Here is a 15,761-nt window from a genome sequence, read left to right on the forward strand (position 1 = left end):
GCAGTGATTATAAATAGGGAAAGGAGAACAAATAAACAGAGAGAGAATTTCAAAAAGAAAAAAGAGAACATTACAAATATTACCACGATATTGTACATCCCCATGTATTCTTTATAGTGTCAAAATGCATTTAACACCTGCTTAATGTCATATTGCATACCCTCCAACATTTGACAGATGAAAACAGGTATATACTATATTATTATTATGATGATGATGATGATGATGATGATGATGATGACAAGGTTAGAGCAAATTTAAGGTACCTTTGGTTTTGAAACTATAAAAAAATACAGCTGCAGACAGGAATGCAGTATTATATTTTTCAGAATGGATCTGTGTTTATTTTATGGAGGGGGTTTAGTTGAACGATGTCATAGCTTTATTCACCTTGATTGTGATTTTAGTACATTTTTGGCAGGACTATATGTTTCAAATTCTAGTGAAATTTCATAGAAATTACTACTGATAATCATGTTACCATTGTTTTATAGAAATAGATAGTAACATTTAGAAAACAAAGCATGGAAACTCAAATCAATAGGGCAATATTTTAAAACGAGTAAAACGTTTGCTGTAAAAAAAAATTGAAATCCCATGAAATTAGAAACAAGAATCAGACCAAAACAGCCATGCTCCTGCCTGCAATTAATCTCTTGCAGGTTTCATCATGCCAATGTAGCTTTTTCTTTGTGCGGGATAATTTAGATCACTGACAATCACTTGTGTAGGATTTACTTGTCAGAGTGGTATTTTTGGTTTTGCATGGGTCTGTTGAGGTAACTTCTTCTGCTGTACCTCTAGAGGGCGGTCTCGAGCTGTGAGTGCTCTCTCTCCCCTGGTGCTGTCTCTCCAGCTCTCTCTCTCCAGAATGGGGGATGGGACGGAAGCCGTCTGTGGAACTCCGGGACTGAGAGACAAACAGCTGATTCAGCATGGAGCCCAATCACCAGACACATGGCATATACATGAAACTAGAGAGCAGCTGGATAGGGGCTGGAAGAGCAGTCCTCTAAACACATGTGCTCTCGTTCTTGTTCCTGACAATCACTTTCATTTTTCTTCAGTTTAAAGTTTAAGCCCTCCTTATAGTAAATGTTTCCCATAGTAAAAGCACAGCAAAGTATAATAAAGCACGGTGAACGCATGGTAAAGCACGGAGAGATATAGTAAAGCATATGGAAGAATTGTAAAGCACAGAGAGGTATGATAAAGCATAGAAAAGCATTGTAAAGCACAAAGAGGTATGATAAAGCATAGAAAAGCATTGTAAAGCACAGAGAGGTATGATCAAGCATAGGGACGCATTGTAAAGCACAGAGAGGTCTGGTAAAGCATATTCAAAATAAACATGACAAACCAGGGTGAAACTATGGTTAATGCATAGTATAACCATTGGAAAAGAATGCTAAAAGTGAAAAAAATACTGTGGTAAACTTAAGGGACCCCTGTGGCCTCAATAGAGCTCTGAAAGCTAAAAGCTAAGCTGGTACAGAGTGTAAGTATGAACCTTTTCCCCAGCAATACTGTACATCAGCATGAAATTCCACATACTGTAGACCAAATATATGTGTTGCAGGGGGACAGGTTAAATGGTTACCTCCGGGTTTGAAAAACAGTCACCAGGATGTGATAACGGAAACAGAAAATGATTTACAAAGGGGATCTCAACAAGAATAGGAACAGTGTTGTATGTCAGGCTGGTCCCAGGCTTCTGTTTGGATGGATTCTCACCATGTTGTCCTGGAAGGCAGGGGTGGGGGTGTGTCTCCCCGAGGGGGTGCGGGGTCTGCTCTGAGCTGGCCCGCGGGCTCCCGCTTTCACTTTCGAACCAGATCGGCTCTCGTTCACCCTCTCTCTCCACACCTCCGCCTGCTGCTGCAGCGCTCCCGCAGTCTGAAACACGAGAGTGCTGCAGTAACACTAGAGGAACCCAGATCTAGTTGACAAGCGTTTGGGCTATAGTGCCTTCATCAGTGTTATTGAAACTAGAAGAAACAGAGTCAAGCAGACAAGACATTCTGGGTCAGGGATAGTTTCCTTGTTCAGGACAGTGTGTCTGGGTCAGGGTTAGTTTCCTTGCTCAAGACAGTGTGTCTGGGTCAGGGTTAGTTTCCGTGCTCAGGACAGTGTGTCTGGGTCAGGGTTAGTTACCTTGCTCAGGACAGTGTTTCTGGGTCAGGGTAAGTTTCCTTGCTCAGGACAGTGTCTGGGTTAGTTACCTTGCTCAGGACAGTGTCTGGGTTAGTTACCTTGCTCAGGACAGTCTGTCTGGGTCAGGGTTAGTTACCTTGCTCAGGACAGTGTGTCTGGGTCAGTGTTAGTTTCCTTGCTCAGGACAGTGTGTCTGGGTCAGGGTTAGTTTCCTTGCTCAGGACAGTGTGTCTGGGTCAGGGTTAGTTTCCTTGCTCAGGACAGTGTGTCTGGGTCAGGGTTAGTTTCCTTGCTCAGGACAGTGTTTCTGTGTCAGGGTTAGTTTCCTTGCTCAGGACAGTGTGTCCGGGTCAGTGTTAGTTTCCTTGCTCAGGACAGTGTATCTGGGTCAGGGATAGTTTCCTTGCTCAGGACAGTGTATCTGGGTCAGGGTTAGTTTCCTTGCTCAGGACAGTGTATCTGGGTCAGTGTTAGTTTCCTTGCTCAGGACAGTGTGTCTGGGTCAGGGTTAGTTTCCTTGCTCAGGACAGTGTATCTGGGTCAGGGTTAGTTTCCTTGCTCAGGACAGTGTATCTGGGTCAGGGTTAGTTTCCTTGCTCAGGACAGTGTTTCTGTGTCAGGGTTAGTTTCCTTGCTCAGGACAGTGTATCTGGGTCAGGGTTAGTTTCCTTGCTCAGGACAGTGTGTCTGGGTCAGGGTTAGTTACCTTGCTCAGGACAGTGTATCTGGGTCAGGGTTAGTTTCCTTGCTCAGGACAGTGTGTCTGGGTCAGGGTTAGTTTCCTTGCTCAGGACAGTGTGTCTGGGTCAGGGTTAGTTTCCTTGCTCAGGACAGTGTCTGGGTTAGTTACCTTGCTCAGGACAGTGTATCTGGGTCAGGGTTAGTTTCCTTGCTCAGGACAGTGTTTCTGTGTCAGGGTTAGTTTCCTTGCTCAGGACAGTGTATCTGGGTCAGGGTTAGTTTCCTTGCTCAGGACAGTGTGTCTGGGTCAGGGTTAGTTACCTTGCTCAGGACAGTGTCCGGGTTAGTTACCTTGCTCAGGACAGTGTCTGGGTTAGTTACCTTGCTCAGGACAGTGTGTCCGGGTCAGGGTTAGTTTCCTTGCTCAGGACAGTGTTTCTGTGTCAGGGTTAGTTTCCTTGCTCAGGACAGTGTCTGGGTTAGTTACCTTGCTCAGGACAGTGTCTGGGTTAGTTACCTTGCTCAGGACAGTGTATCTGGGTCAGGGTTAGTTTCCTTGCTCAGGACAGTGTTTCTGTGTCAGGGTTAGTTTCCTTGCTCAGGACAGTGTGTCCGGGTCAGTGTTAGTTTCCTTGCTCAGGACAGTGTGTCTGGGTCAGGGTTAGTTTCCTTGCTCAGGACAGTGTATCTGGGTCAGTGTTAGTTTCCTTGCTCAGGACAGTGTGTCTGGGTCAGGGTTAGTTTCCTTGCTCAGGACAGTGTGTCTGGGTCAGGGTTAGTTTCCTTGCTCAGGACAGTGTATCTGGGTCAGGGTTAGTTTCCTTGCTCAGGACAGTGTATCTGGGTCAGTGTTAGTTTCCTTGCTCAGGACAGTGTGTCTGGGTCAGGGTTAGTTTCCTTGCTCAGGACAGTGTATCTGGGTCAGGGTTAGTTTCCTTGCTCAGGACAGTGTATCTGGGTCAGGGTTAGTTTCCTTGCTCAGGACAGTGTTTCTGTGTCAGGGTTAGTTTCCTTGCTCAGGACAGTGTATCTGGGTCAGGGTTAGTTTCCTTGCTCAGGACAGTGTGTCTGGGTCAGGGTTAGTTACCTTGCTCAGGACAGTGTATCTGGGTCAGGGTTAGTTTCCTTGCTCAGGACAGTGTGTCTGGGTCAGGGTTAGTTTCCTTGCTCAGGACAGTGTGTCTGGGTCAGGGTTAGTTTCCTTGCTCAGGACAGTGTGTCTGGGTCAGGGTTAGTTACCTTGCTCAGGACAGTGTCCGGGTTAGTTACCTTGCTCAGGACAGTGTCTGGGTTAGTTTCCTTGCTCAGGACAGTGTCTGGGTTAGTTACCTTGCTCAGGACAGTGTATCTGGGTCAGGGTTAGTTTCCTTGCTCAGGACAGTGTTTCTGTGTCAGGGTTAGTTTCCTTGCTCAGGACAGTGTATCTGGGTCAGGGTTAGTTTCCTTGCTCAGGACAGTGTGTCTGGGTCAGGGTTAGTTACCTTGCTCAGGACAGTGTCCGGGTTAGTTACCTTGCTCAGGACAGTGTCTGGGTTAGTTACCTTGCTCAGGACAGTGTCTGGGTTAGTTACCTTGCTCAGGACAGTGTCTGGGTTAGTTTCCTTGCTCAGGACAGTGTGTCTGGGTCAGGGTTAGTTTCCTTGCTCAGGACAGTGTATCTGGGTCAGGGTTAGTTTCCTTGCTCAGGACAGTGTATCTGGGTCAGGGTTAGTTTCCTTGCTCAGGACAGTGTTTCTGTGTCAGGGTTAGTTTCCTTGCTCAGGACAGTGTATCTGGGTCAGGGTTAGTTTCCTTGCTCAGGACAGTGTGTCTGGGTCAGTGTTAGTTTCCTTGCTCAGGACAGTGTCTGGGTTAGTTACCTTGCTCAGGACAGTGTCTGGGTTAGTTACCTTGCTCAGGACAGTGTATCTGGGTCAGTGTTAGTTTCCTTGCTCAGGACAGTGTTTCTGTGTCAGGGTTAGTTTCCTTGCTCAGGACAGTGTATCTGGGTCAGGGTTAGTTTCCTTGCTCAGGACAGTGTGTCTGGGTCAGTGTTAGTTTTCAGGACAGTGTGTCTGGGTCAGTGTTAGTTTCCTTGCTCAGGACAGTGTATCTGGGTCAGTGTTAGTTTCCTTGTTCAGGACAGTGTATCTGGGTCAGGGTTAGTTTCCTTGCTCAGGACAGTGTATCTGGGTCAGGGTTAGTTTCCTTGCTCAGGACAGTGTATCTGGGTCAGGGTTAGTTTCCTTGCTCAGGACAGTGTATCTGGGTCAGGGTTAGTTACCTTGCTCAGGACAGTGTATCTGGGTCAGGGTTAGTTTCCTTGCTCAGGACAGTGTGTCTGGGTCAGGGTTAGTTTCCTTGCTCAGGACAGTGTGTCTGGGTCAGGGTTAGTTACCTTGCTCAGGACAGTGTATCTGGGTCAGGGTTAGTTTCCTTGCTCAGGACAGTGTGTCTGGGTCAGGGTTAGTTTCCTTGCTCAGGACAGTGTGTCTGGGTCAGGGTTAGTTTCCTTGCTCAGGACAGTGTGTCTGGGTCAGGGTTAGTTACCTTGCTCAGGACAGTGTATCTGGGTCAGGGTTAGTTTCCTTGCTCAGGACAGTGTGTCTGGGTCAGGGTTAGTTTCCTTGCTCAGGACAGTGTATCTGGGTCAGGGTTAGTTTCCTTGCTCAGGACAGTGTGTCTGGGTCAGGGTTAGTTTCCTTGCTCAGGACAGTGTGTCTGGGTCAGGGTTAGTTTCCTTGCTCAGGACAGTGTCTGGGTTAGTTACCTTGCTCAGGACAGTGTCTGGGTTAGTTACCTTGCTCAGGACAGTGTATCTGGGTCAGGGTTAGTTTCCTTGCTCAGGACAGTGTTTCTGTGTCAGGGTTAGTTTCCTTGCTCAGGACAGTGTATCTGGGTCAGGGTTAGTTTCCTTGCTCAGGACAGTGTGTCTGGGTCAGGGTTAGTTACCTTGCTCAGGACAGTGTCCGGGTTAGTTACCTTGCTCAGCAGGTACAGCAGAGACTGGCTCAGCCCGCAGTGTTTCTCTGCCAGGAATCGGTAGCGTCTCTGCTCCTCCCTCTCAGCCTCCTGCACGCTGTCTCTCAGGAAGCCCTGGACCTCCCCCTGCAGATTCTCTGTTTGCTCCTGAACATGGAGGGAGGGAGAGAGCCACCTGTTTTTCCATGGCTATACTATGCATTTACCATAGTTTGAATTCTTCCTCCTCTCCCCCTCTCCTGCCCCTTATTACCTGCAGGTCTCTCTGGTTCCTGCCCCTGCGTTTCTCTGATGCCCACAGCTGGGTCTGCTGCTTCTCCAGCCATGCCACTCGATTCCTGAACTCTAGCTCATAGCGCCTCCTGCTGCCCTGCAGAGATACAGACACCCTTCACCTCTGAACCTGAACAAACCAGGAACACAGCACACAGAGAAGATGTTGTCCAATTGGGATGAAGCTCGATAAGGACATTCTTTAGCACATGTTATTATGAGCGTCAGAAAGTAGGGGTATTGGCCGGTCAGTATGCCACACATCAAGCAATCTTCATTTTTATACAGCAGTGCCTTTCCCGATAAATCAAGCCAAAGCACTTTACATAGACAAAAACATTGACAAATATTAAAGAAGTAACAATAAGCAATAAAAATGAATACAATAAAAAAATATAAAATAACACAATACATATCATTTTAAGATATATAAAGTAGATTATAAAAATGTGTTTTAAATCTAGTTTTAAAAACAACAACAGTTTCTTCTTCCCTTATAGATCTCGGCAGGTCATTCCATAGGGGCTTTATAGCTGAATGCCTTCCACCTGTGTTCTCATTCTGAATTTTGGGAATAGTAAGTAACCATCCTGTGATCAGTGAGTGCCTAGGAACATATGGGGTTAAAAGATCATTTCAATAAAATGGAGCGATGCCATTTAAAGCTTTATAAGTTAAAAGCAGCACCTTAAAATCGATCTTAAACCAACAGGAAGTCAATGCAAAGATGCAGGCACAGGGGTAACGTGTTCTTGTAACGTGTTACCTGGTAGAATGAGGTCATAGTGATTTACTTATAGCCTATTTATAACCATATGGCGTCCTCACTGTGATGTCATTGTGCCAGCTCTAATCCATACACTAGCATATATAACAATGGCAAAACCGAGGGAGCAATCCCATTGGCTAACGAGTGTTCCAGTCTGTGCAGATATGTCTCCACACCAGCACAGCTTGGAACTTTCAGAACCACTCTGATTCACGGGACAACCCATTCACTTAGGCAGGGGTGGGTAGTGTGGGTGGTGCTGTTTTATAAGCACAATAACACACTCCACACCCCTGGGGTGTTTAACGGCACCCTTAGGTGTGCGTATATCAGACAATAATTGAACACCCTGTTGAGTGTTATTGCTTTCCAGTTACCTTATACACTGTGTAAGTGACTGAGATTTAATATCACTCTTTCTAAAAGTCAAGAAGCAGAACAGACAAAACTCTCCACTAACCCTGCTTTTTATTTAAGATCAGATTGATATTGTACTGTTCTCTGGATGTCAAATACAAAATTAGAGAAGCCGATACTCACAGCAATATAATCCTTGTCCAGTTTGACATTATTGTCCATTTCCTGCAGCACTTCAGCGTGAAACCAGCGAAACTGAAAATAAATGAATATATATATATATATATATTGTGAGACAGCAGGGAGGGGGTTAAATCCTCCCTGCAGAAAACATGTGCAAATGCACATTGGTTGATTTAATTGTTTTGTTTTATTATTTAATTATCCCCTGCACCTGGTGATCATTGTAAATCAGAGCCAGGTGCAGGGTATTTAAAGAGAGCAGCCAGTCTGTTCTAGGCTGCTGAGTAGAAGGAGGCAGGAGAGGTGCTCTGTCTCCGAGTAGCCAGAGAAGAAGTAAGTGCGGTGTGACACCAGTGTGTTTTTGTAAGGACGGGAAAACAGCTTAGCTGTCCCGTGTTAGGAAGGGTGTTCCTGGAAGTTGAGTTAGTGCTCCAAGAGGAGCTAGGTGTTTATTTTGCTTTTGTATTTTGTGTGTTTTGTTTACTTTTGTGTTTATTAAAAATAGCGCACTAGCGCTTAAAACTCCATTTCATTGTTCTGGGTCGTATTTTTAAAGGGGCACGAACCCGAGTGAGTTGTGCTTTGTCACATATGGTGGAGAATGCGGGCAGAGTGTGTGGGCACCCCTACGACCCAGAAAATGGATTTTAAAGAATTGATCGCAATGATCAATCGTAACACCGCTGCTCAGAAAGAGCAGACAAAGAAGTGGAGACAGGAGTGGGGGCTACCGGATCCGGAGCCGACAGAGCTAGACCTGCTACTCCAAAAGTGGGAGCAAGCAAGAGGTACCCCGCTGACTCCAGCTCCAGAGCCCAGAGGGGAGGAGCCGTCGCTTCCAGAGCCCAGAGGGGAGGAGCCTGCGCTTCCGGAGCCCAGAGGGGAGGAGCCTGCGCTTCCGGAGCCCAGAGGGGAGGAGCCGCCGCTTTCAGAGCCCAGAGGGGAGGAGCCGCCGCTTCCGGAGCCCAGAGGGGAGGAGCCGCCGCTTCCAGAGCCCAGAGGGGAGGAGCCGTCGCTTCCAGAGCCCAGAGGGGAGGAGCCGTCGCTTCCAGAGCCCAGAGGGGAGGAGCCGCCGCTTCCGGAGCCCAGAGGGGAGGAGCCGCCGCTTCCGGAGCCCAGAGGGGAGGAGCCCAGAGGGGAGGAGGTGAAAAGCATACCTCCACCACAGCCCCGACCACCACCCCTACAGTCCAGTTCGGCGCCACTGCGTCCAGTCCCTCACCCCTTGCTCCTGGACACCCTGCCGGTCTTCCTGGACCTCCCTGTGCTGGACCTGGAGCCCAAGAGTCTGCAGCACTGGCCACAGCTCTGCCCCTGGTTACCTGCTCCGCTCTCCCCGAGCACCCAGACGTCGCTGGGCTGCTGCCAGACGTCGCTGTTGCTCCCTCTGTTAGCTGCTTCGCTCCCCCTGGGTGATCGGACATCACTGCGCCAGTTCCCAGGGGAAGACCTGAGTCCACTGCGGCATCCTCCAGTGCCCCGGCCTACACTTCGGTCGGCCCTGTTAGCCCGGTGGGGTCCCGTGTCGCCGGTTTGCGGTCCCTTCCTGGCAGCGCCGGAAGGACCGACCCATCCTCAAGCCCGCCCGTGGAAGAGGGCGGCAATGGACATTGCTGGACTTGAGGCTGGGTGGTCTTTTAAGGGTGGAGGGAGGTGGCCGTGGTATGGCCGGTGTCTTGAAAAGACATGGGGGGGGGATGTGTGAGACAGCAGGGAGGGGGTTAAATCCTCCCTGCAGAAAACATGTGCAAATGCACATTGGTTGATTTAATTGTTTTGTTTTATTATTTAATTATCCCCTGCACCTGGTGATCATTGTAAATCAGAGCCAGGTGCAGGGTATTTAAAGAGAGCAGCCAGTCTGTTCTAGGCTGCTGAGTAGAAGGAGGCAGGAGAGGTGCTCTGTCTCCGAGTAGCCAGAGAAGAAGTAAGTGCGGTGTGACACCAGTGTGTTTTTGTAAGGACGGGAAAACAGCTTAGCTGTCCCGTGTTAGGAAGGGTGTTCCTGGAAGTTGAGTTAGTGCTCCAAGAGGAGCTAGGTGTTTATTTTGCTTTTGTATTTTGTGTGTTTTGTTTACTTTTGTGTTTATTAAAAATAGCGCACTAGCGCTTAAAACTCCATTTCATTGTTCTGGGTCGTATTTTTAAAGGGGCACGAACCGAGTGAGTTGTGCTTTGTCACTATATATATATATATATATATATATATATATATATATATATATATGGTCAATGAATCACAGTTAACTTCTGCGATTAACACATACATTTTTTGTGAGATTCATTTTTTTAGCGCACGTTAATCGCACTCCTGTGTTGTCCCTCTTATTTATTTATTTGTTTATTTTTTAAAAGATCATTTAAAATGATGATGATGATTATTATTATTATTATTATTATTATTTTTTTATTTTTTATTATTTAAACAGCAATGAAAATCATCACTTTATGAGTAAAGGAAACTGTAAAGGACCCCGATAATTGTAAATGCAGTTAGGGGAGTAATAAACTGACTCCATTGGGATCTAGCAGTTGGTTCAAACAATTTAACAACAAGTGCTGGATTGTAAATAAATATAAAACTATAAAGATAATCCACAAATAGGAAAACTTGGCTTTTATGATGGGTTGTTTTTTGGATAATAATAATAATAATAATAATAATAATAATAATAATAACTGTATCAATTAAATATGTGATTAAAACCAAGATTAACTATGATACATTTTTTAAATTTCAAGATTAATCGCAATTCATTTTTTTATTGCTTGGCAGCCCTAATGTGTGTGTGTGTGTGTGTGTGTATATATATATAATTATCTATCTATCTATCTATCTATCTATCTATCTATATATATATATATATATATATATATATATATGCCGCAGTATAGTACTATAAGACTGTACGAGGGGTTCTGTTATGATCATTGGGTCCCCAGTGTAAACAGGGGACTGATTGGGGTTGAAAAGCCACAAGTACTCCACTCCTTATGGTTCATCATTCATGGACACTTTGGGGTCCTTGCTCTTGTGTGGTGGCTTGCTCATCAACCCTTTTAGTCCTGAATTATATTTGTCGAGCTGAAGAATATTATTTCTTCTCCATTGAGTGATAATGGCTGCGGTTTGTTTTTAAATCGTATTCACTTTTGTGTGCTTTACGAAACATGGAATATATAAAATACAATAAGGGTCAGAAAACATTATATTTACAATAAACAGGTCTTGCGTTGGTTTTGGGCCACTTATGCATTACTGCCCAAAACTAACTTTATTGTATGATAATAATATTTTCATATGTAATTTTATCTTTTCTATTCCTATTTTTTAAAAGGAGAAAAAACTAAAGACACTGACAGTGCTTAAGAGGACTTGACAGGAGTTTGACCTCTTTCAAAAAATAGGAATTAATTAAAGACGGAAGTAAGTGCTGTGAAAATATGGCTCTTTGTCTTTTAGTTATTTTAGCAAAAACAGCAGAACTTACAACTCCCCCCAGGTCAGAGGTCAGTAGTCTCTGGCTGTCTGAGATCTGAATCAAAACGTCCCCTGAAATTAAAGAGGAGAGCACATTAAAAACACACAGCGCACTCAGTTGTGTTGATGTCTTTCTCAATTAAACAATTGTTACAAAGTAATACCAACGAGAGAGAGAGGGAGAGAGAGAGAGTAGAGATTTAGTAGTCAAATGCTTCAGACCACACATAGCCTAGTGCCACAGTTCCGTTCTCTAGCATATATGTCACAGTCAGGTTCACTAGCCTCTCATTCCTGCCTTTCACCTTCTTCTGGAGGCCTGGATTCCAATCTGGGGGGCTAGGTGGTGCAGACAGACAGACAGACAGTGGGCTAATTCACTCGCCTGCCACTCTGCAAGGACTTTTCATCAGGCTGCTGTTGTTGAAGTAACCCCTCAAAACTGAAATGAGCGTCCTGGCTTGTTTTCTGAAGATTGCAGCCAGGCCTGTTTATTGTGACTAGAATGCTATGAACTGCTTTTATTAGCGCTCAGCTACAACAAAGGGCTGTTGTTCCCAGGCTGATCTCAGCAGTGGATTCATCTGGTTTCAAAGTCACAGGAAATGCTGACGAAAGCTGTTTCTGCAGATAATAAAGCTAAATCAGAACCTAAAGAAGACGGTTTGGTTTTTAACAGTAATTATACGACATGGAATTCAGAGGCTATTTTTTTTTCCTGTTCCTCGGATTTACTCAAAAACTACAGAAACCTGTTTTGAACTCAAACTTCAATGAAACCCATAGCCGATCGGTTCAGTCCTATTGTGTGACGTTTTGAAAACGAGGATGAGCCAGTTATACAGTGACTCTGATTCATTACAGCAATACCCTGCGTTATCTGATCTCTTATTTTATACAACATGCCCTTTAATCGTGGTTTCTGAATCTGGACATTTTCAGGTTATACCTCTTAAACACGTACATAAACTGTGATAACATGATTTTGACAAAGGGTTAGGATAAATTTACAAGTATTGAGAGTTCTAGCCTTGAATAACTTTTTCATACGAAACTCTTTAATTATACCTGACTTGACAAAGCTTTGGGATCAATCAGCTGCTAGGAATCGGATACGCACTGATAAGCTCAACAGCCTCTTCTTTGTAACTTTATGCTATGTCCTTATCTTTATGAGAAACGTCATTAGGAAAGAAAAATAAGTTGAAAGTAAAGGTCAACGTTACAGGAATGCTTATACCATCTATAGTTTTCTGATGTTTAGTTTCTTATGTGTTTCAGTGCCCTATTATGTATTTTTGTATGATTCTATATTGATGTTTCTACTTAGATATTTATTTACTGTGTTAACTAGAGCTGCACAAACCAATTATTCAATTGCTCAGAGTGAAACGAAGATCGCTGCTATTATTAGACTCTGTGGAGAACAGCGATCCACACAAATCCAAGCAGCTGTTTCTTCAATGTTTCACTCGAAATGGTCATTTAAAATGAGCCCAGTCACACCAGTGATCCTCACCTGTGGAGAGTATAGTAATAATTGAATAATCGGTTTGTGCAGCTCTAGGGTTAACATTTCTACACATAATCAGTTACTGCCCCAGAGTGGCAGAGATTACAGCCTGCCTGTGTCAGAAATTCAGGTTTTAAGACTTGAAAAAGGGGGTTGAAAAAGAACATTTTGCAGGAACACAGTAAGTCTGGTAACTAGTGATGTGAACAGAAACAACAATGAAGAGGAAGAGTAACCGAGAACGCATTTAAGAGCACACAACAATATTAATCAGGTTAGAAAAGGATTATTTTTTTCCATGATTAATGGATTTAAAAAGAACAGCAGACATGCTCATGTTTTTTCCAATAGTTCACTTTTGCACAGAGCAATACATGTTATCTGTGATTAAACATTAGCTAGGGGCTTGTGCTATAAATAAACACTGTAAAAGATGATTGGCTACTTAAATAACTGCGTTATGGCCTGATAAATTCAAAGACTATGAGGTGCACACATACAGCTGGCTGCTTCACTAGCCTCTCTGTCTGTCTGTGTATGTGTCCGTCTGTCTGGTACTCTTGATAGAAGCACAACTCTAAAACTACATACAGAAGTCAGTCTGGCAGACCAACAAACAGTTGGTATATTCTCTACATTATGTGAAAAAGAAGTCCCTTAGCTAATGTTGGGATAATTGGACAAATGTTTCTCTAGATATAACCAAAGCTGTACATTGTGATATACAGGCATCCACTATATCCCAATGGCAGGGATACAAACCCATGGGGCTGATAAAGACACACAAGTACGGCCTACATCCCCATGCAGGGATGACATGCATGTTATAACACATACACTGTTAGAAAATGATTCAGTATCATCAGCCAATCAGCTTCCAGCTCTAGCGAGCTTCTATGAGACAGTAGATGCCCACTGGAACATCACAGCATCACCTGTGAATCAAACTTAAAATCAATCCGCAACAAGTGCCGGCTTTATCATTTTGACTTGGCGTATTGAAAGCTCTGTTCACATCTATTGGACAGCAAATACTAAATAAAGACACAATTGGACCAATCAATACTTTGCACTGACGAAAGCATTCAGTCCTTGTGGCAATGCGCCCCGCCCCTGTGTGCATTTGTGTGTTTTGTGTTGTATGTTGCGTGTGTTAATGTTGGTGTATAGATTGGTACACGGGATATAAACGGGTCTGTGTTTCACGTGTATTTAAAAAGTGTATATTTGTATTTAGGCACGGGATTGCACATCACGCACGTGCATTTAAAATGTAATATGTGAGCACGGGGTTGCACAGAATTAATTCACGTGCTGGGATTCAAGTGAATAATTAATTAGTAATTGAATCCCAGCACAACAGTATATATAGAGACACGTAGCACTCAGTCAGGGTTGGTGTTCAGTGAGTGGAGAACGGGATTGGAGACGGAGGTAATAATAATAAGAAGAAGAATAGTTAAGTGTTTTCACTCACCGTGTTTGTTCGTCTGTCTGTCCTGCACCGTCTGTTTAGTGTTTAGTCGTTTTGTATGTCTATTTATTTTGGCTATAGTGCCGTGTCCAGTGTTTTTGTCTGTTCCAACCTTTTATTTTCTGTTCTGTTTAGTGTTTGGTGAGGCGATCACGCGTTCAGCCTCACCAAAACCCCATCTCTCTGTCGTTTGTGTTCCTGTTTCTGGTCTGACGCCACCCACTCCGGCCGTCTTTGTGACAGTCCTATACCTGCAAATGCCGAGGCAGCCAATCACAGCCGAGCAGCTCGACTGGAGCTCAGACACAGCATCTCTCAATGACAGCACACAAGACACGGACAGCTCAGGAATATTGCACCATTCAGATATCTGGACCTGTCCAGATAAGCTATAAGCAGTTCTGACAGGTAAAAATGTATTTATTTAATAAAATTACTTTTTTTCTCTCTCAATTGTGTGTATGATCCTAGGTGTTAAAGTTTTGGGTTTTTTTTTAAAGAAAATAACGATTAAAATAATTTTCTAATTGCGATAGTGCCCTCTCAATGAAGGCTCTACTGTGTGGTTGACCTTGACTTTCCTTAGTGTCCTCACCTTCGACCCAAGACGCGGTCAACGGCCACACGGTAGAGCTTTCAATCGACGGGCACTGTCGCTTAATTAATGGATGCTTGAATGTGTGGAGCTGCTTCCTTACCCAGTTCTCTGGAGGCCATGGTCTGCAGTGCCTGCTCCCCGATCATCCCCAGGGCTCCAAAATAAGCATCACTGGCCATCGCCAGAGCTGGAAACACAAAGCCGTTTAAATCACCATGAAGAAGCCAACAGGAGCTGCTTATAAATGGGTCACACTTTAAAATAATGTGATGTTAAAGTGTTCCCATTATTTTAAAGTCTTACCATTCAATGTGTTGGGATATGAATGAGCAATTTTTCTGGAAATATTTGATGTTTCCTTTTATTGTTCTGTCTGAGTTGGAGACAAGAAAGGTGAAGGAATAATTCCATATTACTGATTCAATAATATCAGGAGTGGACACAGTTGGCACTTCCAGTACTGGTGTTTGTTCCAGCCCTGTTCTTAATGGTTAATTGAACCAATGAAACCTCCACCCAAGCCCTGAAGTGGCTCATTATCTCATTTCACCTGTTAAACCTGCAGTGGAATGGCCCTCCAGGACCAGGATTTTTTGGACACCCCTGAATTATTCTGTTCAGCATTTAGAACATAAGAACATAAGAACTTAAGAAAGTTTACAAACGAGAGGAGGCCATTCAGCTCATCTTGCTCGTTTGGTTGTTAGTAGCTTATTGATCCCAGAATCTCATCAAGCAGCTTCTTGAAGGATACCAGGGTGTCAGCTTCAACAACATTACTGGGGAGTTGGTTCCAGACCCTCACAATTCTCTGTGTAAAAAAGTGCCTCCTATTTCCTGTTCTGAATGCCCCTTTATCTAATCTCCATTTTGTGACCCCTGGTCCTTGTTTCTTTTTTCAGGTCAAAGAAGTCCCCTGGGTCGACATTGTCTATACGTTTTATTATTTTGAATACTTGAATCAGATCACCGCATAGTCTTCTTTGCTCAAGACTGAACAGATTCAATTCTTTTAGCCTGTCTGCCCCTCCCCCGTGTCTCAGAACGGCGGTGAATTTGAATCAGCTGCTCTGAGTTTCAGCTTGTTATCAGAAAAAGACATGCAGCTGTTAGACTTTAAGCTGCAGTGTTTTCTGATTAAAACAATTACATATGTAATTTCTCCTTACTGTTTCTATGCTCTGTACTTTTCCATGACTGTACATCTCCCACGCTGTCGCTTCCACACGCCTGTATAGTTTTATTCATAGTATGTTACTTAAAATGTACTAGCAAATGTGTTCCAAACTACACTGAAATAAACATTTCCTTAAAGTA

General features: G+C 44.1%; 1 protein-coding gene across 1 annotated transcript in view; it reads right to left on the minus strand.

Annotated features, from left to right (window-relative positions):
- LOC131723076 (brain-specific angiogenesis inhibitor 1-associated protein 2-like protein 2) overlaps positions 1-15,761 on the minus strand; it is a 31,588-nt gene that overhangs the window by 10,747 nt on the left and 5,080 nt on the right. Inside the window, exons 3-9 of the mRNA XM_059016411.1 lie at positions 14,545-14,631; positions 10,870-10,931; positions 7,379-7,450; positions 6,050-6,166; positions 5,767-5,943; positions 1,735-1,896; positions 799-910 (exon numbers count right to left, since the gene is read on the minus strand). Of these exons, the coding sequence (XP_058872394.1) occupies positions 799-910; positions 1,735-1,896; positions 5,767-5,943; positions 6,050-6,166; positions 7,379-7,450; positions 10,870-10,931; positions 14,545-14,631 (789 nt within the window). The remainder of the gene's footprint in view (positions 1-798; positions 911-1,734; positions 1,897-5,766; positions 5,944-6,049; positions 6,167-7,378; positions 7,451-10,869; positions 10,932-14,544; positions 14,632-15,761) is intronic.

The sequence above is a fragment of the Acipenser ruthenus genome, chromosome 53, assembly GCF_902713425.1.
Source record: "Acipenser ruthenus chromosome 53, fAciRut3.2 maternal haplotype, whole genome shotgun sequence".
NCBI lineage: Eukaryota > Metazoa > Chordata > Actinopteri > Acipenseriformes > Acipenseridae > Acipenser > Acipenser ruthenus.